Below are 22,022 nucleotides of genomic sequence, written 5' to 3' on the forward strand. Positions count from 1 at the left end.
CATACTGTGGGCTGTTCCACGCTGCACCTCACAGATAAAACACTTCCTGTTGTCCCAAGAAGGCTTACATCCGTTTCAAATGCAGAGACTGCTGCTCCTCTCGTCTAAGTGTCGATGGAAGCGCGTTGAAAGCTCCAGGTAAGCTGCGGCCATCTTTGTCACCGTCACCTGGTTGTTGCACTGTGCAGCCGAGGACCAGTCAGAGGTTCTCACAGTCCGTGTCACTCGTCTGCAGGGCGGAGGCCCAGGCCTGGTCTGATGGGGGGTTCGGCAGGACCCAGCTCTGAGGAACGGATGAACTACCAGGATGATCTACTGCCACCAAACATGTGTCCCATTCTTTTCTGAAACACAAATACGTGGGTGGCAGAACTCATGTTATTAGTCAAACTGCTGGTATACGAATCATAGCTCGTTCTCTTACTGAACAGCTGTTTTTGCCATACGAGTCCTCTCTCTGTCACTTCTAACATTATACATGTGGGAACATTCAAAACTATGATAAATGCAAACACCAGACGCAACTGCAGCTGTTACGTCCCCACACGAGCCTTGCTGCTGCCACTGGAATGAAGAGTGGGAATAACACACACTTAGTTAGCTCATCATCATCAGTGTGAACACCTCGAGGAAAGCAGAAGTTTGAAGGTCTGCAGCACTCAGGTATGTTGAACACGGTGCCGAGGAAGAGGATGTCAGCAGCTGCTGTCATTCCCAAGCCCTTCATTCTGCAGCGAGAAGGATCATCCACATTCAACACCGCTGCCACGCTTCCCCAGAGTGGACGTCCCAGCCAACTCAGGCTGGGACACTGTTGTACTCTGTTCTGCACACACCAACCACTACTCACTTACCTACATGTACATCAAGTGGCAAAGAGCCAACTGGTGAAAGAAGACCAAATACAGTTATACTGATAATATTTATCTAAGAGACCACGAGCCATGTTTTCATAAGATGCCAGTTTAACCACTGTCAATAACCGGTACGAACAGTTTCAGTCTGGCTTCAGTTCATGTCACAGCACAGAAACATCTCTGGTAAAAATCTCCAATGATCTTCTGCTTGCAGCTGACTCTGGACTCATCTCCCACCGCATCCTCCTTCACAGATTAGCATCTATTGGCATCAATGGTTCAGCACTCGCCTGGTTTACCTCTTATCTCTCTGGCCGCTCACAGTTTGTTCAATTACTCCGTCACAGATCAGTATCTACTCCAGTTAATTCCGGTGAACCCCAAGGCTCTGTCCTGGGTCCTTTACTTTTTATCATCTACCTCCTACCCCGAGGTAATATTTTTAGGAAGCATAACATCCAGTTTCACTGCTATGCAGATGACACCCAGCTCTACCTGTCCTCCAAACCCAGAGCTACTCTCCCACCCACATCCATTTCTGACTGTTTAAGTGAAATCAAGCTCTGGTTTACTCACAACTTTCTTAAACTTAATGGCAATAAAACAGAATTTTAATAGGCTCCAGATCAAAACTGACTCCAGTTCCAACCAGTCTTTTGTTATCCATTGATAACTCTGATGTCACACCCTCCCCTCAGGTTAAGAGTCTTGGTGTCATCCTCGACAGCACTCTGTCCTTCACAGCACATATAAATAATATCACTCGGTCTTCCTACTTTCATCTCCGTAATATTAACCGTCTTCGTCCCTCACTCACACCACACAGTACCGCCATACTTGTCAATGCTCTTGTCACATCTCGTCAGGATTATTGTGATTCTCTTCTCTATGATTTACCTCATAAATCATCCATAAATTGCAGTTGTTTCAAAATACAGCTGCTCGTATTATTTCCAGAACTAGATCCACTGAACATATAACAGCTGTTCTTAAACAGCTCCATTGGCTCCCAGTTCACCTCCGTGTCAAGATCCTGCTTCTCACTTTCAAAGGGCTTCATAACCTCGCTCCTCCATATCTATCCGATCTTCTCCACACATACTCGCCCCTTCGTACACTCCGCTCTTCTTCAGCTTCCCTTCTGTCAGTTCCACCTGCTCGCCTGACTACCATGGGACTCAGAGCCTTTAGTTGTTCTGCCCCGAGACTTTGGATGCACTCCCACTTGCTCTCCGGACCACACACTGTCTCACCACTTTTAAATCACTACTTAAAACTCATCTGTTTAGAACTGCATACACCTGATCTGTCTTAGGCCATTTTTACCTGCTCAGTTTTTATATTTGCTTTTATACTTTTATGACTGTTTATGTCTAGATTTTATCTACCATGTTTGCTATATGTACATTTTTCTTATGTTTTTTATGGTATTGTTTACGTGCTACTGTGAGGTGACCTTGAGGGTCTGAAAGGCGCCTATAAATAAAATTTATTATTATATTATTATTCATATTTTCTACACTTTCCTCACAAAGAGCCCAACAGAGAAAGCAAAGTGTACAAAGATGTGTGACGAGCAGACTGACCTGACGTGGATGAGCGCAGGCAGCGAGTGCTCCGCCTGGCTGTAATAGTCTCTGAAGGGCTGCAGGGCACAGCTGCCTGGGAACTCCTCTATCAAACAAACACAACAGGAGTGGATGACAACACAGTCATATCCTGTGCACGCACACACACGCACACACACGTGCACAGCCATACCCCCAAACAGCATGGAGTCTACTCTGTGCTTCCTCTGCAGTTGTCGCTCTCTCTCCTTCCTCACTCGGCGCTCCCGCTCTCTCCTCCTCTCCTCCTCTTGCTCTCCTTCCAGCATCACCATCAGGGCCTTCTCCTCTGCCGAGTAAACTACAGTCCTCCTCTTTATCACCAGTCTCAGCTGCTCCAGGGTGCTGCTGAACACCTCATCGTTTTGCAACTCAGTCACAATGCCTGTGTGATGGAAATGTATTTTATTATTTATCACACGTTTCGCTTCTGTGTCACTCAGTTGAATTCATGCGGGACAGCATTTAGTTTCAACTTTATTGCACGCTCAACTAGGCTTCGTGAGGACATTGGAGACACCCAGGGGCCGTGTGGGGGGATTCGACAGGTGGAGATTTTTGTTCTAATATCTCTCAGGAAGTGGTGGGATGAGGCAGGAAACAGTCTTTAGGTGACACTCTCTCTTTCTCTGAGGGGTCAAGGATGACCTGTATTTAAAGAAGTGCTGTACTTTTCAGTGTTAAACTTCCACGACACCTGGCATAAATGGAGTCACATGTCTCATGTCTGAATCTATGTGCGAGTTTAAAGCCATTGCAGGGGGGTGCAGTATGAAAAGGGGAAAAAAAACAAAAACAAAATGCTTGGACACTGCCAGCACGGGGCGCCCACACAAACGCAAAGCAGGAGATGAAGCGTCACTGAATATGTTTCCAAACCAACTTCATTCTAAGCCAAAGACTAGAAAATATGGTGAAGCAAATCTGCCCTTTGGCTTCACCTGCACAGGTGCAGAGGTAGGTCTCCTTGCAGGGTTGCTTTTCCCTGCGTCAGGAGCAGCGCTGGGCTGTTTAAATCACGGACTAACAGGATCCCACATTCTTGATTTTTAGTTCACAAACACTTCTCATAATGACTAACTGCTCCTGACATGTTGGAGATGTGAGCTCTTTATACAGTAAAGTTACAGCAGGACAGCAGTTACAGCAAAAGAGTTTAAAAAAAATTTCAGTTTTGATTCGAAACGTCGTTTACGTGGACGAAACAGCTGCGTGTTCAAAATCACCCGTGTAGGTGCGGACGCAGCGTAAACGAGTTAGTAGTTTATTTTATTACTACCTGTAATTTATTGCTGTTTACTTGTATTTGCTTAACTGTTTACTAAATGTTTGAGGTGTGAAATAAACCAAAATATGGGCGTGTGTGTGTGCGTGTGTGTGTGTGTGTGTGTGTGTGTGCGTGCGCGGCGAACATTTTTCTTGCAAAACAAAGGGGGGCCCAGCAAAAAAAGTTTGGGAACCAAACCCCAAGCCATCAAACTCCTGAACACTCAATGAGTGGACTGACACACACCTACCACAAGCACTTTTTTTTCCTCATACACACACTTTTTGCACAACCCACTGTCATTGTTGCAGTGTTGTGACTGCACTGTCCTGTGTCTGTATAGTTCTGGTGTTGCACTGTTTGTTTTGCAATTTTGGCACACTTGTACTTTATATAGTCTTTTGTTGATTGCCTGTTATATGTAATATGTAGCACCAGGTCTCGGAGGAACTTTCTGACAACAAGGCCACTTGACTTGACCTGCCCGAGAGAAACTGCTGAATCAAACTATCCAGTTCTTTAAAGTAAGAATCTTGAATATATAAGTGGGATACTAGATATTATATAATAAATCAAATGTGCAGTCATCATTGTGTAAGGTTTATTCTAAACAATCTACCAATTTTTTCCAGCATTGGTCTCATGTTTGCTTTGACCATATCAGTATAGTCGGAGGCAATTTGTATACAGGAGTATCTGAGACCATCTGAGGACCACCAAAATTGCCACTGTTTGAATAAAGTATAAGGGGACTGTCCTAACATGGGCATTATTCTGCCCATGTCATGTTATGAATTTGCATATAAAATAAGTTTATGATGATTGCTGTCCACAGCAACTTTCATGTTGTTTCTCAACTTTTGTGCCAAATGTTCTATGGCAGTTGTGAACAACCCAGGGCTGAGGGGGCAACCTTGTCTCATGGATCTCTGTGAATAAAATGCAACCAATATAAACCCATGTGTCAAAACGAAGGCCAAAGCCAACTTTTTCTAATGTCTTAAACAAATAATCCCATTCAGCACAATCAAAGGCTATCTAACATAGCCTTGTTCTTAGTATAAGAATGTAAAGCCTCCTTTTAGCTGAGATTCCTGTGTGGTGATATTTTCATTAGCTGTCTTCTTCATAAAAGGAAGCTAAGGAAATAATCCTCGTCCTCAAATATTCTTTCGTAGCATCCCACCAGACACCCATTTTTGTGTCATCTCAGGAAAAAAAATGTATGTCACCCCTAATCATTATAGCAAATAACATGTCTTTAAGTAAGAACACATTCAAACGCCACCAACGACTTTTGGGGGTCTGTCAAATGTTTTTAAGGCTCGGAAAAATTGTCCAACTGTAACCATGGTGAAGTCTGCAAAGCCCATTCAATACTAAAGCATTAAAGACTCCAGCATAAATTAATAAGAAAGATTCAGGTTTGCTGCAACCTGATAGACAGGGGGAGAGTCCACTCTGAGAGTGCATCCAGCTCGATACAACACCTACTCCCACCTTTCTTGGATACCGCTTCTCTCCTCAGCCTACGCAGCTTCTCCAGGGATCTCAGGATGTCCTGCATCCTCTTCACATCCGCCTGCTTCTTCCTAACTTCACAAAGGACAGAGTCTGCAGCCATCTTCAGTTCCTTCTCCTGCAACACAAACACTGATGTTAGCATTTGGAACAACACCACACAGGACGACAGGCGCTATGACCGGAACAAGCTGTGGCCATAATGAGCCCTCTTCAGAGCGTTTCATTCTCCATACTTGATGCAGCCCTGACACAAGCGCGTTGGAGCACCTCTTGTTTCAGTACCAACCGCTCTTTAAGCTTGCTGCAGTCTGATTGGCTGCCGCTCATAAACACAGTCTTTGCAGCACTATGATCTGAGCCAAAAGTGGAACAAACTGTCCCAAACATGCAGTTGGCTTCATAATATGAAACCCTGGCCATGATTACAGCCACGGGAAGTGTAACAGTTAACTCTTTAAACACGTGGCTGACAAAATCGTTCATACCTTTTTCTTCTCCTCCACTTCCTGCATCAGTTTCATCCTCCATTTGTCTACAGCGGTCTCTTTGAGAGACCTGCGCTCTTCCGCGTCTTTCTCCTCCGTCTTTGCTTCTCTCCTGGCTCTGAGTCTGCGGAGCCTCCTGCAAGCAGCCCGGGACACTTGAGCCTTCAGCTCACCTAACCGTGAGGTGTCGGCGAGAAGTCTGGCTTTGTCCGCCAGCTCTGCCTTGATGCCTAAAGCCCTTAAGTATGAGTGCGTCCACTCACCGTCACCGTGCAGAGAGTGAGTCAGAGTGTGACAAAGGTCTTCCAGCCGTGAAATGAGCTGAGCTGCCCCGTACAGAGCCTGTCTGAGGGAGGAGATGGAGCTCAGTTGCGGCGAGTGCTGGCTCTGTAGCCTCCCGCAGCTCTTCTTCCCTGTGGCCTGTAAGAACTGTCTGACCCATTTCGTGTCCTGCTTCCTCTGCCGGGTCACATCATCGTCCGGATCCCGTGTCGCTACCGGGCCGCGGTGCTCCGTGTGGCTGCGGTTTGACGCTAGCTCACGGTCACAGCGAGGAGCGTGAGGCCGTGTTTGGAGTTGCTGGGGGGCTCCGGGGATGCTTGGGAGTGGCGCGTTCAGGAGGTGTCCGGGGGGTGGGCAGCCGAAACCAGGCGGGGGCACAGAGGGGTCAAATCCATAAGGTTGGGCAAAAGGTGGCCCCGTGAAACCCACACCGAAGGGACGAGCGTCGTAAGCCGGCGGAGGCGTCCACTGTGGAGCCGTGAGGTCCGGCTCCCGCGCTTCGTGAAGCCCGGGGTGACTGTACTGCGAGTGCACATAGCTGCTGTTATAGCCCGAAGTGTCTGAGCGGTACGATCTATCCATGGCCTGGTAACAGTCACCGTATCCTTGAAGAAAACTCGGAACCACACCGCTGAAACAGAACAGTACGCGGCGACTTTCTTCTTTAGTTCTAGATGTTTGTGTAGTAACCAACTTGCGGCTGCATCATCGCCACCTACAGGCGGAAATGTGGAACTCAGCCACTCAGGGGCCGCATCCTTGAGAAGGTACACTGTACTGTGGAGCTCCACAGTGGCTGCAGCCAGGTGCTCTTGGGGCATCCTTCGACGTACATGGCCTTCGCAGGCCGGAAGTGCAAGGCTTCTTAAAACGTTTGTTTCGCCGCATAAATGAGTGACATAAAACTGAGTACTTACTATTAAAAGCTTACTCTTCTGCCATGCTATGAATCCTGGGATAGCGTGGACAACGAAGGATACCCCCGACCCATCTTCAAATCCGGAGGACGCATTTGTTTTTGTTGTTGTTGTTTTTTGCAATGCATTTATTGAATAACAAAAACACGGCACAGTGCAGACGTCACAAACAGACAAGTGCAGATGAAATAAAGGAGCACAAAAAAGGACAAACAGTAAAAATAAGTAAACTGCCAAGCAAAATTACATGAAATGTGCAAAGGGTTAACATTTAGTTTTTCGATATTCTTCATCTGCTTCTGCAGCAGCCTTCGTTGTGACATAATCAGCTTTCAAATCGGTCCGAAAGATTCACCCCCTGAATTGGGAGACGACACTACACTTCATGTTTGAAAAACATCGTCACAGATTCACTCTTGCTGTTTTGCTTCCACCGCAATAATATCACGCTTCCTGCACAGCTCTCTCTCTCTCTCTCGTTGTGCTCCAAGAACAGTTTACCATCAAAAATCTGTTTTCTGCATGATTTGCTTACTTATCGCTCTACTGCAGAATACTTTTAAGGCGGTTGGCTGCTATAAAAACAGGCCAAGACAATCTCCTTCATGTTTTTCTGTGTTTTATCCTCATCACTGCAGATAATACAAACCTGGAGCAGTTACGCCATATTTGCGTTAGATAAATTAGATTATTAGCTTGAAAGGAAACAGCAGGGGGCGCTGCGCTGGAAGCTTTCGATTCATTCTTCATTAAACCAATAGAAGAAGTGGCACGGAGGTGAACGCGGCAGCCAGGAGCTTTTACGGAAGTGTGTGAAAGCAGAGTCACATGAGCAGGCGGCCGCTTAAGAAACGGTACCCCGACATGGACCTGGAGTCTCGAATACGGTGACTGACGTCCACGGGTAGCACGGGAACAGCGGCGTCACGGCGTCTCGGGCCGCGGTGAACATCTGTGGTAAGTCATTTAGCCGGTGCTCTCGTGCAGTTAGCCGCGGAGCTAACAGCAGGTAGCCGCGGCGGGTGGTGTTTTCTCCCCGAACCTCCCCCGGCCGAAGCACGCCGCCATCCTGTGACTGCTACTTTGTGTGTCCACAGATGGACGAGATTAAAGTGTCTCCGGACTACAACTGGTTCAGAAGCACGGTGCCACTGAAGAGAGTGAGTACACAGAGCTGCTCGGCCCACTGCGTCATTAAGGAAGTACACACTTGTTATGTCCTCTCTGTGCCTGCGAGGAAAAACAAACTCGCTTGCGGTTAGAAGCCAGGTTACTGTTTAGTACAGGTGCATGGCGGAGGCGGGCTGGAACCGAAACTATGATCCGAGCTCACCGAGGCCTTCTGCTCCACTGAACCACAACATGAAGAAAAAGCCATTTTTATTTAACTTTCGTGCTGGATTGAGCAGTATGAAAACAAAAATGTCAGTAGGCAGTCTAGAGTTTGCACATGTAGTTCGACTAATTACAAAATGATTGTTAAATATTTTTGCGAGCATACCCTGGAGGAGTCGGGGAGAGTTTACAGGAAGTGGCATTAGAAACACAACTTTGAGGTTTTTTTTAACGTCTGTTCTAAATTACAGACCCTGATTTTGATGTAAGACAATTTAGACTTTTTTCTTTAATAGTTTTTAAATGCTCATGTTCAAATTTGGCCTCGGACTTTAAAGTGGGGAAAGGTGGGTGGATAGGACTTTAAAAGTAAATGTATGTGATATATGAAGGTATAATTTCAGAATCATCATCATCCATGTCTGAGTTTTCAGAGATGACTGAGCAGGAAACGCTCTAAAAACGTTGTTTGGAGTTGTTTATGTTGTTATACGTGTGTTTCTGACATGGCAGTGTATTTCATTTTGAAATGTCATAGTGATTGTGACAGTGCACATGAATACATGGAGGGTTACACGTGGATGCACAAGCATTCTTGTGGTCAGATCACCAGTCGTGTGCTCGGTGTGACCTTTGGCACTGAACATGACAACATCTCATATGATCCACAGGATTTTGGTGCAGCCGCATTTGAGTTGCACCACAAACTAGTTTTACTACATTAGTACTTTAGTACATTAGTACTACTATGTGCTAGTATGTACCACGTTTCCCCCGTCCATGTGTTAGAGCTGCTCTTCATCACGATATCTTCTCTTTAGTTCCAGTGACACTCCTCCAGGGAGAGTCACAGCAGCTTAGTTCTGCTCACACTAACACACTGCTGTTGGTGGTGCTGTCTGAACATGGGTTCACTCTGTCGCCGTGCCAGGAAATAGTTAGGCTCCAAGTGGTTAGTCTGTGAGCTACTGAATGCCTGGCTGTCCTCAGATCTGGTGTGCATGAGGCTTTCTGCCACTGCAGACTTCCTGCTTTGTTGTCATGTGAGCACTGAAGGCTTCTGTCCTTAACACATGTTGGTCAGTCAGCCATCTGTCACATGGTCACATTTATACTGATGTTGTGTGCAGTAGTCACAGGGCCGCTGCTTTCAGCATCACGTGCTCGGACAGCTAAACTAGGGCGGCATGGACGATAAAATCTTTTGTTTCCAAGCTTCATTTAATCCACAGCTGTGCAGTGCCCATATTTGTGCAGTAGAGAGTAAAAAGTGTTCAATTTCAATTCAATTTTATTTGCACAGTGCCAAATCACAGCAACAGTCGCCTCAAGGTGCTTTATATTATAAGGTAGACCCTACAATAGTACATGCAGAGAAAACCCCAAAAATCATATGACCTCCCCCCCCCCTCCCCCATAAGCCATCATCATCATCATTTATTTATTTATTTATTTATATAGCACTTTAAAAACACACCTGGTAGACCAAAGTGCTGTACAATACTAATATGCACATAGTAATAAAACCAGACATAGCAATAAAGTTAAAAAACAATAAAAAATAAAAAAAATAAAATAAAAATGTCAGTTACCCACAGAGTTAAAAGCCAGGGAATAAAAATAGGTTTTTAATAAAGACTTAAAAACTGGCACTGATGCAGCCTGTCTAATATGGAGAGGAAGGTTATTCCAAAGCATCGGCGCGGCAACAGAGAACGCTCGGTCTCCTCTAAGTTTCAGCCGTGACTTTGGGACCGAAAGCCGCAACTGCTCAGCTGACCGAAGGGAACGAGTGGGGACGTGGGGCTTCAACAAATCAGACAAATAAACAGGTGCCAGACCATTAGGGATTTAAAAGCCAATAAAAGGACTTTAAAACGGATCCTGAATTCAATTGGAAGCCAGTGTAAAGAGGCCAAAATCGGAGTGATGTGATCAAATTTTCTTCTACCAGTTAAAAATCGTGCCGCAGCATTTTGCACTAATTGCAAGCGTGACAAAGTGCCCTGCCCAACCCCTGTTAAAAGAGAATTACAATAATCTAAACGTGAGGTAATAAAGGCATGAATAACGCTTTCCAAGTCACGCTTGGAAAGAAAGGGCTTAACCTTTGATAAACGTCTGAGTTGATAAAATGCTGATTTTACCACCCCGTTTACATGGTCATCAAAGGTGAGTGCAGAATCAATTTTAACTCCGAGATTTGTGATCGAACTCTTTAGTTGGGAAGTCAAAGCTGCAAGATCAACATCCAGAGTATGAGAAGAATGATTTGGGCCAAATAAAATTGCTTCTGTCTTCCGATCATTAAAATTTAAAAAGTTTTTTGCCATCCATGCTTTGACATCAGTAAGGCAGTCAAGCAGAGGTCCAGTTGGGAGACTATCAGAATGACTAAAAGGTAAGTAGAGCTGGCAGTCATCTGCGTATAGATGGAATGGCACTTTATGCTTTCGGAAAATCGCGCCAAGAGGCAAGAGGTACAATGAAAACAATAACGGCCCAAGAATAGATCCCTGTGGAACACCCCAAAGCAGAGGGGCCACAGAGGATGAGGCCGACCCCAACTTAACACAAAAGGTCCTATTTAAAAGATAGGACTTTAACCACAAAAGTGCCGAACCAGAAATTCCCACACAATGCTGTAAGCGGGAGATCAGCAAATCGTGATCCACAGTGTCAAATGCAGCTGTCATGTCCAACAAGACCAGCACTGCATATTTACCACGGTCTGTCGCTATCAGGATGTCATTCATAACTTTTACGAGGGCTGTCTCCGTGCTGTGGAATGGCTTAAAGCCGGACTGAAAGATTTCTGACAATTTAGAGTCATTCAAGTAGTCCATCAACTGAGTATAAACAATCCTTTCCAGAATCTTACTAAGAAAGGGAAGCTTAGAGATGGTTCTAAAATTTGATATGACTGAACTGTCTAAGCCTGGTTTCTTAAGTAAAGGATGTATGACTGCATGCTTAAATTCCCTAGGTACTTGACCAGACAAAAGACTAGTATTAATAATGTTCAGAATATGTGGTCCGATGATAGGAAATACCTTTTTAAGAAAACGGGGAGGAACAACGTCATTTGGAGAGCCACACGGTTTAGCATTCAACACAAGTTTCTCTAAATCAGATAAAACAATTGGTAGAAAAGCAGAGAACAGACTTGAGCAAGAACCATGCATGGCTGGGTCAGCAATAGGTAGAGTCGGAGGTCTCAAACTAGCAACCTTATCCACAAAATAATTAAGAAACTTATTGCAATCACTTTGGCGACAGTGGGAAGGAAAAACTCCCTCTTAACAGGAGGAAACCTCCTGTAGAACCAGGCTCAGGGAGGGGCGGGGCCATCTGCTGTGATTGGTTGGGGTGAGAAGAGAAAGACAGGATAAAAGATATTAGATAAAGATTTAGCTACTAGCCAAATCCAGTGGAGTGGTTTGGTTTAAACTAGAATAAAACCAACAATGGTCTTAAAAATTATATATTTTAAATTAAAATAATTAAAGACACTACCCAAAAATGCGTTTTAATCTAGTTTAAACCAAACCACTCCACTGGATTCAGCTACACTTTGGACAGTGTTTCTGGAATGCAGTAGCTAGCGAGCTGATTGGACACCAAAACAGCCAATCAGAATTTGTGTGTGTGTGTGTGTGTGTGTGTGTGTGTGTGTGTGTGTGTGTGTGTGTGTGTGTGTGTGTGTGTGTGTGTGTGTGTGTGTGTGTGTGGATAATAGCAAACACTGAAATACATTTCTTGCAAGCAGCAATGAATTTTCTTCACTCAAAATAATTTTCTCCTCAAAATGCAACATTTGTATTTGCAAAAATTATGTAGGCGCACTCAGAATAGAGGCCCAAAAATAACAGCATATACTGAGGCATCCAACAGAATGAATGCTGGATAGAAAGCACATGCATAGAAAAATGTTTGGGTAGAGTAGAAGCAGTCCGTTTACCGCAGCATATATGTAACATGAGCCAGGCCTGCAGCACTCATCATTCTGTATTTAGTGAACGCTGTAATAAAACTCCAACATGGATACATGTAGTGAGCATTTAGTCACAGATGGGCGGCACGTAGAATGGCCAACAAAGAACCTGGCATCACATTCACGCTGAATGATGAAATGAATATAAAATGTACAAAAATCAGAACATATAATGAATGCTTTTGAAAAACAGAGATGTGACTGAATGGGCTCAGGAAACGGCAACTGTAAAATGTTTGGTCTCCATTAGGGCTAGGCGATATATCGAGTTTTTTAAAAATATCGATATATTTTCATACGAGATATAAGATGTGATAATATCCTTTATATCGATATAGTCTATGTTACGTTATAATTATACTTGTGGAGCCGCAGGTTTGCCTCTTTCGTCCACTTTTGTCTCTACGCTGCGTTACTCGGCCTCGCCTCTCCTTCACTGAACACAACTCCCCCTCCCCCATAGCTTCACCTGCAGGCAATGACAAGATGAAAGAGGAAAATCTCCGTTAGCGAGTTACCGCGGATCGCCCGTGCGTGGGGCTGGACAGTGTCAACGTGTTAGCGAGCTAACCGCGCTAACGACATGCAGCCCGGAGGGGCTGCACGGCCTAAAATCCTTTCATTTTCTCAAATCGACAGCGCGCTTTATGTATGAATTCTGGTTGTGCTTACTGACCGCGAACCGATTTTATGTGGAACACGGCGCTCAGCAATCTGTCAAAAAATGTTTTAATATGACTTTGCTAAGCTACGGAGCTGCACTGCTTGATGGATTGTCGGAGGATTACAGCTACCGAGGAGGAGCCTCGCGGAGTGATACGTACTGTGCTTCAACGTAATATTACCGTACTGTGTGTATAAGGACCACAAATGGCACCTGTAAGAGACGTGGTGCAGCTGTGAAATCTGTCTCTTTGTTATTATGCTCAGCGTCTATTAGTTTACATTTTGACTGCACAATTGTGAGCTTTTTGTTATGCACAAAAACAACATTGTTTTCTTTTATTTATGGACCATGATTATTTAATAAATGCTGATAATTTATTTTTGAGTAATTTCTTCATGTACATCTACGCTGTATGTAAATAAAAGTGCCCGTGTGACATCTGGGACACAGTGTGACTAGAACTCTCTTTTTGTTCTTAACTTAAAACTTAAAAAAAAATATCGAGATATGAATTTTGGGTCATATCGCCCAGCCCTAGTCTCCATCACAACCTTTAAGAGCTGCAGTCTTTCTGTTGGCATGTTGTTTTAAATAGGCAGCTGGTCTCTGTCATGTGTTTCTCTCCTCAGATTATTGTTGATGACGATGACAGTAAGGTGTGGTCACTGTACGACGCTGGACCAAAGAGTGTCCGCTGTCCCATCATCTTCCTCCCTCCAGTCAGCGGCACAGCGGAGGTGTTCTTCCAGCAGGTGCTGGCTCTGACGGGCTGGGGCTACAGAGTCATCTCGGTGAGCGATCCCGGTGGACTATTGTGTGCAGTAACTCTGCACAGGATAGTCTGCCTCAAATTTCTTTGGCAGTTCTTTGAATAACATATTAAGTCCAGTTGCTACTGGAAGATGAGACGCTCTGCCACAGTAGCACAAAGCCTCAGTCGGGATTAGGAGTGGGTTTTGATAATTGATTTTCCGATTAAAATCAATTTTACCTTGGATAAAGCAATATCGATTCATTCAATCCTGAATCGATTTTTAAATATAAATGTATTTTGCCAGAAACACCAGAATCTCAGCTTAAACTACAGGTGGGCGGCAGAAACTATATAAATCTGGCCCACGGATTTTGACTATACCGCTCTACCGCGATAACGCATGTTGATGGTGTCATTAAGCTGCGCCTGTTTTGGACGAAAGCATGGGAGCGGCTGCAAGCAGTATCATCTGCAAATTATGCCGGGCGACAGTCATAGCAAAGAGATGAAGTACTTTTGAAATATGGGGAAAGCCAAAAACTGCGCTTCCTCCAGTTCCGTACCATCGATTCATTAATGCTGAATTCTCCTCTCTGTTCCCATGTTGTTGCAGTATATTAATGACTAACCTCGTATTGTGGATGGATCATCTCAGTTGTTCTCCTGACTGAAGTTTGGTCCGTTTACAGCATCCTGCCATGCGATTACATTTGTCCCTGACCATCAGACCCCCACGTTAAATTTTATCGAGTGGGGGAAAAAAAGTTAGCGTTCATCCTCCAGCTTCACTGTTTATATTATGCTAACATAGCTGTGTAGCTAGCGATCACGTAGCACATCATTATATAGCAGCTAGCCCAACTTCAGTAACCCTGCAAACGCCACTGCTGTTTAGTTTCCTGTCTTCATTTATGTTGGAAGTGATAGCAGAGCTGTACGTTTGAATGCTTCAGAAATCTCTCAGTCAGAACATGCTATGTCATGTTTAGGTGGAAGCTAGCGGGTACCGCATAAAATCGGTTCGAGGTCAGTGAGCACAACCAGAATTCATACATGAGGCGCACTGTCGATCTTTGAGAAAATTAAAGGCTTTTGCCCCTTGTAGTGTGGAAAACACGTTATACAGAAGAACAGAATATATCACGATGTAAGTCATTACCGCACATGCTTCAAATTATACCGTGAAATGGATTTTAGGTCGTATCGCCCAGCCCTAGGTTAAACCTCACAAAACCATTTCATCAACCAGCAAACAGCTAAAACAGTAAATGAGAGCAGGTGAGCGGATTCAGCACAAACACAAAGCGTGGACCTGACGCATCAGGTGCATCTGTGAGCCGACAGCTCACAGATTCTGATGCTGCAGGTTTTCTCACTTTCCGACCAACATTCACGAAACCAAAAGATTCAAACTACACTTCATGTTTGATAACATCGTCATGAATTCCCTCTGACTTCTGCTGCTTTGCTGCCACCACGGTAAAATCCCTGAACAGCTCAGTTTCCTGTTTTCTGCATTATTTACTTGCTAATTACCCACCAGTCAAACATCGCTGTCCACCGCTGTTTTTTTTTTTTTTCCAACAACAAAGCCTCATTTCTGCTGTGTCATACTGAAGAAATACAAACTTTTTAAAATTATGCCAAATTGCAAAACGCTCAGCTGTGTTTCTAATCAAACCTCTGTAACTTTGCTCTGCTTCACTTCAGCAGCATCAGGTAATATTCAGATGTTGATTCATGGTTTTCTTTCATTTTTGTTCTACTGCAGAATGTTTTTAAGGTTATCTGTTATAAAAAGCCAGGCCAGGAAAATCTCCTTCATGTTTTTCTGTTTTATCCTCAGTTACTTTGACACAAGGCCTCTGCTGTGATGCTCACACCTCTGATGAAGTCTCACAAGTGTCAGTACTGATAAATGATCAGAATCATAATATTTCTGAATGTCTGAGTTAAAATTGGATCTAATTGAGTCGTGGATCGAATCGGGACCTTGTGAATCGGGATCAAATCAATTCTAGAAATCAGTGACGATACCCAGCCCGAGTCAGGAAGTTGTGAAACTGTGGGAGTGTCTGCCGCTGAGTCGGGGACATGATGGACCTGCTTGAAATGTTCATTGCTAACCCCACACAGTTTGTTCCAAGTACAAACTTACTAACCAGATAATGGAATATGCCTGACACCACTAACTGAATGTGATGGCGTTGTTTTGGTGCTGTGATTTGCAGCTGCAGTATCCGGTCTACTGGGATCTCATGGAGTTCTGCGATGGCTTCAGGAAGCTTCTGGATCATCTGCAACTGGATAAAGTAAGGCCGTACTTTGTGTTGACGGTGACTGATCTGTATGTAGACCAGAGTTGTGATTATGCTACAAACGGTTATTTTGACAGTCAACTAGTCAATGATTATTTTTGCGATGAATCGACTAATCAGATCATCATCCATTGGACGTACAGCTTATTGCACCAGCAGCATCTGCTCTTATATAACTATCCTTAGCTTACAGCTTTAAGTGTGTAAGGTGTGTGCTAACTAACAATAAAGACAAGATGATAGTTTATTAAACTTTAATGAAATTTGCAGATTGTCTCTCTGGAGGTTAATAAACTCGGCCGTCTGCTCCTTGCTATCTAAAATATAACAGGACACTGAAGTAAACTCTCGACCATCTCACACTTCAGTTTAATCAGTTTTCTGTTTGACGTTTATTCAGCTGTGTTTAAACTTTAATCTCAGCCAAACAGAGTTATTCAGGAACAAATAAAACACTGAAAAAGCCAAACAATAACATTTTAAGTTATCTAAATGACTTCTATATCAAGTTTAATCTGAGTAGCTAAAGACTGCGCACAGTCTGAAAACGATGTGCTGGGAGTTCACTGTTCTTGCCGGCTCTAAGGAGCCTTGAACCCCGGCTCGCTGTCGAGCTGGTGGGTAACAGACGTCTCCGAAAACATCGGAGCGCTTTTGCAAACATGTGATGTCTTGATAAACCGGGCAGATATTTTAATTTTACACTGCTACATATTTAAGATGTTAGAAAGATATTTAAGATATTGCAAAATATCTTAAAAGTTTATTTCATGACCCAGAAAGAGTAATATTAAAACTAAGTAGCTGCCACCATTGTGGGAAACTGGAATTGGCTGGGCCGTGCTATGAATTGTGGGATAGGTTGGGCCACAAAGGACACACCTGAGCCATCCTTCCAATCTGGGGGAAAGGAGGACGCATTTGGATGAGTCTTTGAACTTGGATGGCCTTTGTCACGTCACTGTAACGCAGGGGTCCCCAATCCCAGTCCGCGAGGGCCGGTGTCCCTGCAGGTTTTAGATCTCACCCTGGGTCAGCACACCTGAATCACATGATTAGTTCATTACCAGGCCTCTGGAGAACTTCAAGACATGTTGAGGAGCTAATTTAGCCATTTAAATCAGCTGTGGTGGATCAAGGACACATCTAAAACCTGCAGGGACATCGGCCCTCGTGGACTGGGATTGGAGACCCCTGCTGTAACGTAACGGCCTCCAAAAGATGCGGCCCTTAAATTTGGACACAGCTACAATACAGCTTCTTCTTCTTTGGCATTAGACGACAGCTGGCATCCTTGTACATGCAGTGCTGCCATCTCCTGTTTCAGTCCGTTATTACACTCTTAAATCCTGCTACTTATTCCTGCGTCTTTCAGGATCTTACAAAGCTTCAATTTAGCGACTATTAAATTAGTCGTCGACGATTTTGATAGTCAACGTGATCGTGACTGGTCGACTAATCGTGGCAGCCCTAGTTGTGATCAAACAGTCCTCCCACCTCCTGCTGACAACTTTACCTCAACCGTGGTCAAGAAAGAGAGGGCTCTGACTGCACTGGGCTCTGTAATAATCATTGTTTTTAAACTGCGCTGTCACCTTATCTCAGTAAGAACTCATAAATGCCTACACACAAACAATATTATGGAAGGCTGTCGGGTTTTGAAATCCCTACATGCTGGTGTCAGTCAGGCTTCAGTCGGCTTTGATCCCGCTCAGTGGATTTGGCCAAAGCACTAGAACCGCAGCTTATGAGTGCGAGCACCCTGACCGTGAGCTGAGAGCAGAAACGGAGGTCATGCAGAACTCTGCCAGGGTCTAAAACACAGGTTAGGCTAATGAGCAGTGTGCTTCAGGAACCACCACAGTGCCCCCTTGTGGGGAAAGCAGTTCCTGCACTCTGCAGATACTGTGATAGAAAGTGTGTGTAGCGGAGTCCATTCACACCAGAGCAGAACTGCTGACAGTGGCAGGCGTGTGGATGTAATCATGACATGAATATGGATGCAGAGCTACATCTGAATGGCTGGAACTGCGACCTCGTGAAACCTGCTGTTGGACACCGCTGGCACTCGCCATCATGGCCACAGTATGAACAGATGTTTACCCAAAACTAGGACCGCTTTCACTCACTCCTGCTGGTTACCGTTCACATGTTGTTTTTAACTGAACGTGTATTAAGGTGCAGAGCTCATGGCTGCTTCGAGGTGTGCCTCGAGTGTGTGACGGTGTTGCTGTGACTCTTCAGGTACATCTGTTTGGAGCATCTCTGGGAGGATTCTTGGCTCAGAAGTTTGCTGAGTATACACACAAGTCTCCCCGAGTGCACTCGCTCATCCTCTGCAACTCATTCAGCGACACCTCCATCTTTAACCAGACATGGACTGCAAACAGGTGCTTTTGATGGATGGATGGATGGTGGATGGATCAAAGTGTTTGGTCAATTTCATGTGTGTTGTGTTGTCCCTCAGTTTCTGGTTGATGCCAGCGTTCCTGCTGAAGAAGATTGTTCTGGGAAACTTTGCAAAAGGACCTGTGGACCCTAAAATGGCAGATGCAATTGATTTCATGGTAGACAGGGTAAGTGTGTGCGCGCGTCTGTTACTTGTACAGTGTTGTTACCACAGAATACCTTACTGCTCGATCAGCTTTTCCAAGGCAGAGATATTTCACTTTGCTAAACACGGTGTTCTTTCAGGCTGAAGAACAGGACCATTTAATTAAGAAATTGGAAAATGGGTGCAACAATTATACAAATATATACGGAAACCCAGTATATGAGGCTGAAACTCAGTGTATACAATTCTTAAACCTCAATATTTGATTTGAGCACCTTTTATTTATCGACACAGCCTGAACTGCTGCCGACAGCTTTCTTTAAACCAGTGCAGTGACATCCTTGTGCTCCATCAGCCGTGTCTGAATAGAGCCAGAGGTGGGTGGGTGACCCTCCGACTGCCCACTGTGAACACAGCAGTGTAACCTTGTGCACCTCTCTCCTGTCTCCCCTCCTGGTCCCGCAGCTGGAGAGTTTGAACCAAAGTGAGTTAGCATCGCGACTAACGCTCAACTGTCAGAACTCGTATGTGGAGCCACACAAGATAAAGGACGTTGCTGTGACCATCATAGATGTAAGTGTTAAAGCAGAGTTGTCATGAAGTATAGCAGAACCCATTCAGCTGCTCCTGTCACCTGATGTGGTGTTTCCTCTGGATGTTGAGGTGTTTGATCAGAGCGCTCTGTCACTGGAAGCCAAAGAGGAGATGTATAAGCTGTATCCTAACGCCAGAAGAGCGCACCTGAAAACGGGAGGAAACTTCCCGTACCTGTGCAGGAGCGCTGAGGTCAACCTCTACATACAGGTAGGCTGTTTCTTCCAGGTCTGTTTCCTGTGTAGCACTTCTCCACAAACACATTCTAGCCGAACTCGTCTTCTGCAGGCAGGATAGTCTGTTGCAGCTTTAGATGACGGAGGATGATTTTCATGTTGGATGAGCTGTGCTCGCTCACTGATCATGTCATTGTGTGTCGTACGCTGTCAGCTGACGTTGTTTTAACTTGTCTACAGATTCATATGCGCCAGTTTCACGGGACAAGGTATGCTGCTATAAACCCTGCCATGGTGAGCGCTGAGGAGCTGGAGATGAGCAGTAACCAGGACTCTGAAGACTACCAGTGAGCTGGCATCCACAGCTCGGGTCTTTCTGAGCAGGTTTCACAGGACGCTGGCAGATTTTCTGTGGAGTTCAACAGCTAACCAGCACGTAACCTGAGATTATTTTTTATTGAACACATGAAGCAATATTTTGATTAAAGAAGACCTGGACACAAATGGGACTTTTGCACTGCGCTTTGCTTAAAAACATCTTACACTCTGCCTTATGTGGAATGATTCTGTGTCACTTGTACTGCCTGGACTGTGTTCACGCCTGTTTGGGACGGAGGATAAAGTTAACACCACCAGCAGTAAACTGGTGTCATGTTAATAGCAAGATGAACAGAAGGATTCATGAAATGTTTGTATAACTCCTTAAGATAAAATGACGTTTTTGTCCAGTGTCTTTGTCACATGTGCAGCTGTTTGTTTGTTTGTCTCATGGACGTGAAAATACACTTTACATGGTTTCTGTACAATGTGAGCAGTTGGACTCTTAAGTGACACAAATGTTGTGGACAACTTCAGGCGTCACTAATGCGCAAAGCTTTTCTAGCTCATCCCAAGCCATGAAAACGTTATCATGTGGACTCTGAAATCACCCGAGGATGACGCAGTGCTTCTCAGCCTGGGCACATGCCGAGTCAGGAATCCACCCCCGTGCAGGTCTGAACAGTCATCTGTGGTGCAGTCCAGCAGCATCTGGTGTGGAGCACCCTGAGGCCTGCCCTCTGCCTAACAGTGCCTTATAGCATTTTTATAAACCAGACATACTTCTACACTGAAATCTGTGCAAACACTCATGGTGCTGTAAGTAGACCTGCAGGGAAAAGCACATTTAGTTGGTTTTTATCAGATCTGACAGGTGGCTGACCAGTTTCATGTCCCACTGGTCAGGGTTGAAGTTTATCCTGCCCCCCACCTCTACTTCGATCTGTTTTTCAAAGTAACTGCCTGAAAAATGTCATGAAGCGACGTGGCGGGATTTGCTTCTAAAAGGCCTGCGACACAGTAAGTGCTGGAGTAGTGGTGCTACAGTCACTGTAGCAGGAGACGCATCCCTGGAGACGATTACACTTTGAAATAAGCACGTTTCAGTGACATTGGCAACTACAGCCACTTCAGGTGAGGCTGTGAAGTCAAAGTGTCAGCTGTCTAGATGCTGTAAATACAGTTGGGTCCAGAAATATTTAGACGGACATTTTTCTAATTTGGGTTCTGTACATGATGAATTTTAAATTGTGGAGCTAAAACATTTCTTTGTAACCCAATCGCTTCGTTTTAGGCGCTCAAAAGTAATCGGACAAATTATATGACAGAAAATGGAAATTTCTAATACTTGGTAGAAAACCCTTGAAGTTTTTGATTCATGGACATCAGCAGATGCTGGGTGTCCTCTTTTGTGCTCTGCCAGGCCTTTACTGCAGTTCCAGTTGCTCTTTTGTGGGCCTTTCCTTTCAATAAGTGAAGATCAGGCAATCGACGCCTCAGAATTCTGTCACATTATCAATAAACACCAGTGTGCCAGTGCCACTCACTACCATGCATGCCCAAGCCATCACACTGCCTGAACTGTGTTTAAAGGGGCTGTGGCATGTTCTGGATCATGAGGTTTTCCACACCATCACTCGGGTAGATTGATCTTGTCTTCATCTGCCAAAGGATGTTTTTCCAGAGCTGGAAGTCTTGTCTTTATGGTACACTTGGATATTGTTATTCCTCCTGGAGAGTTTTGTTCACTTGGTTGTTGTCAAGGGGTTTCTCTTGACCATGGAAATGATCATCTACCACTGCTGTCTCCTGTGGATGTTCACCAGCACTCTGACTTTCTCTGTTATGTTGGTTTCAAGGAACACCAATTATGTTCCCTGGGCATGTTTACTCATTTAAAAGTGTCAGAAACACTGGCATTGATTATTTTACTATTTTCTTTTATAATTTTAATTTTTTTTCCGTTTTCTGTAGTGATGCAGATGACATGTGACATCACTTCTGTTCTGGGTCAATCTTACCCGCAACATAACAGATGGCTTGTTTCACCTGCATGGAGATCTACTTTGACCTCTTGTTGCCTGTTCACAGCAAAATTTGTCACATGAAAGCACCACACCTCACATCAGCTCCAGCTCTTTTATGACATCGATGACAGAACATATCCTGAAAGAATACACTGAAAGCTGAGACTCAAAAACATGTCTGTTATGTAACTATAATTATGTAACTATATTTGGAGTGTTTCAGTAAAGAGGTTAACCCCCCCCCCCCGTCAGTGTCTAAACATATATAAGGACCTAACTACATAAACCATGGTATTTAAAAAGGAGTTGTACGTTTTGTTTTTGTTCTTCATTAATGGAATTGCAC

At 44.5% G+C, this 22,022-nt stretch overlaps 2 protein-coding genes across 3 annotated transcripts; one reads left to right on the plus strand and one right to left on the minus strand.

Annotated features, from left to right (window-relative positions):
- Positions 1-12: 12 nt before the first annotated feature.
- pdcd7 (programmed cell death 7) lies at positions 13-6,862 on the minus strand. The gene is made up of 5 exons (XM_026158166.1): positions 5,741-6,862; positions 5,232-5,370; positions 2,619-2,849; positions 2,444-2,531; positions 13-344 (listed from the first exon to the last, which is right to left on the minus strand). The coding sequence occupies exons 1-5, from the start codon at positions 6,602-6,604 to the stop codon at positions 200-202; spliced, it is 1,467 nt and encodes a 488-aa protein (XP_026013951.1). The 5' UTR covers positions 6,605-6,862; the 3' UTR covers positions 13-199.
- Positions 6,863-7,649: 787 nt separating this feature from the next.
- spg21 (SPG21 abhydrolase domain containing, maspardin) lies at positions 7,650-20,134 on the plus strand. 2 transcript variants are annotated; one of them, XM_026158375.1, is made up of 9 exons: positions 7,650-7,896; positions 8,037-8,099; positions 13,565-13,726; positions 15,921-16,001; positions 18,252-18,397; positions 18,475-18,583; positions 19,027-19,134; positions 19,225-19,365; positions 19,572-20,134. In XM_026158375.1, the coding sequence occupies exons 2-9, from the start codon at positions 8,037-8,039 to the stop codon at positions 19,680-19,682; spliced, it is 921 nt and encodes a 306-aa protein (XP_026014160.1). In that variant the 5' UTR covers positions 7,650-7,896; the 3' UTR covers positions 19,683-20,134. The 2 variants fall into 2 exon arrangements, with proteins under 2 accessions (XP_026014160.1, XP_026014245.1); XM_026158460.1 differs by lacking the exon at positions 13,565-13,726 and having other exon boundaries at positions 7,651-7,896.
- The last annotated feature ends 1,888 nt before the right edge of the window (positions 20,135-22,022 follow it).

The sequence above is a fragment of the Astatotilapia calliptera genome, chromosome 1 (genome assembly GCF_900246225.1).
Source record: "Astatotilapia calliptera chromosome 1, fAstCal1.2, whole genome shotgun sequence".
Lineage (NCBI taxonomy): Eukaryota > Metazoa > Chordata > Actinopteri > Cichliformes > Cichlidae > Astatotilapia > Astatotilapia calliptera.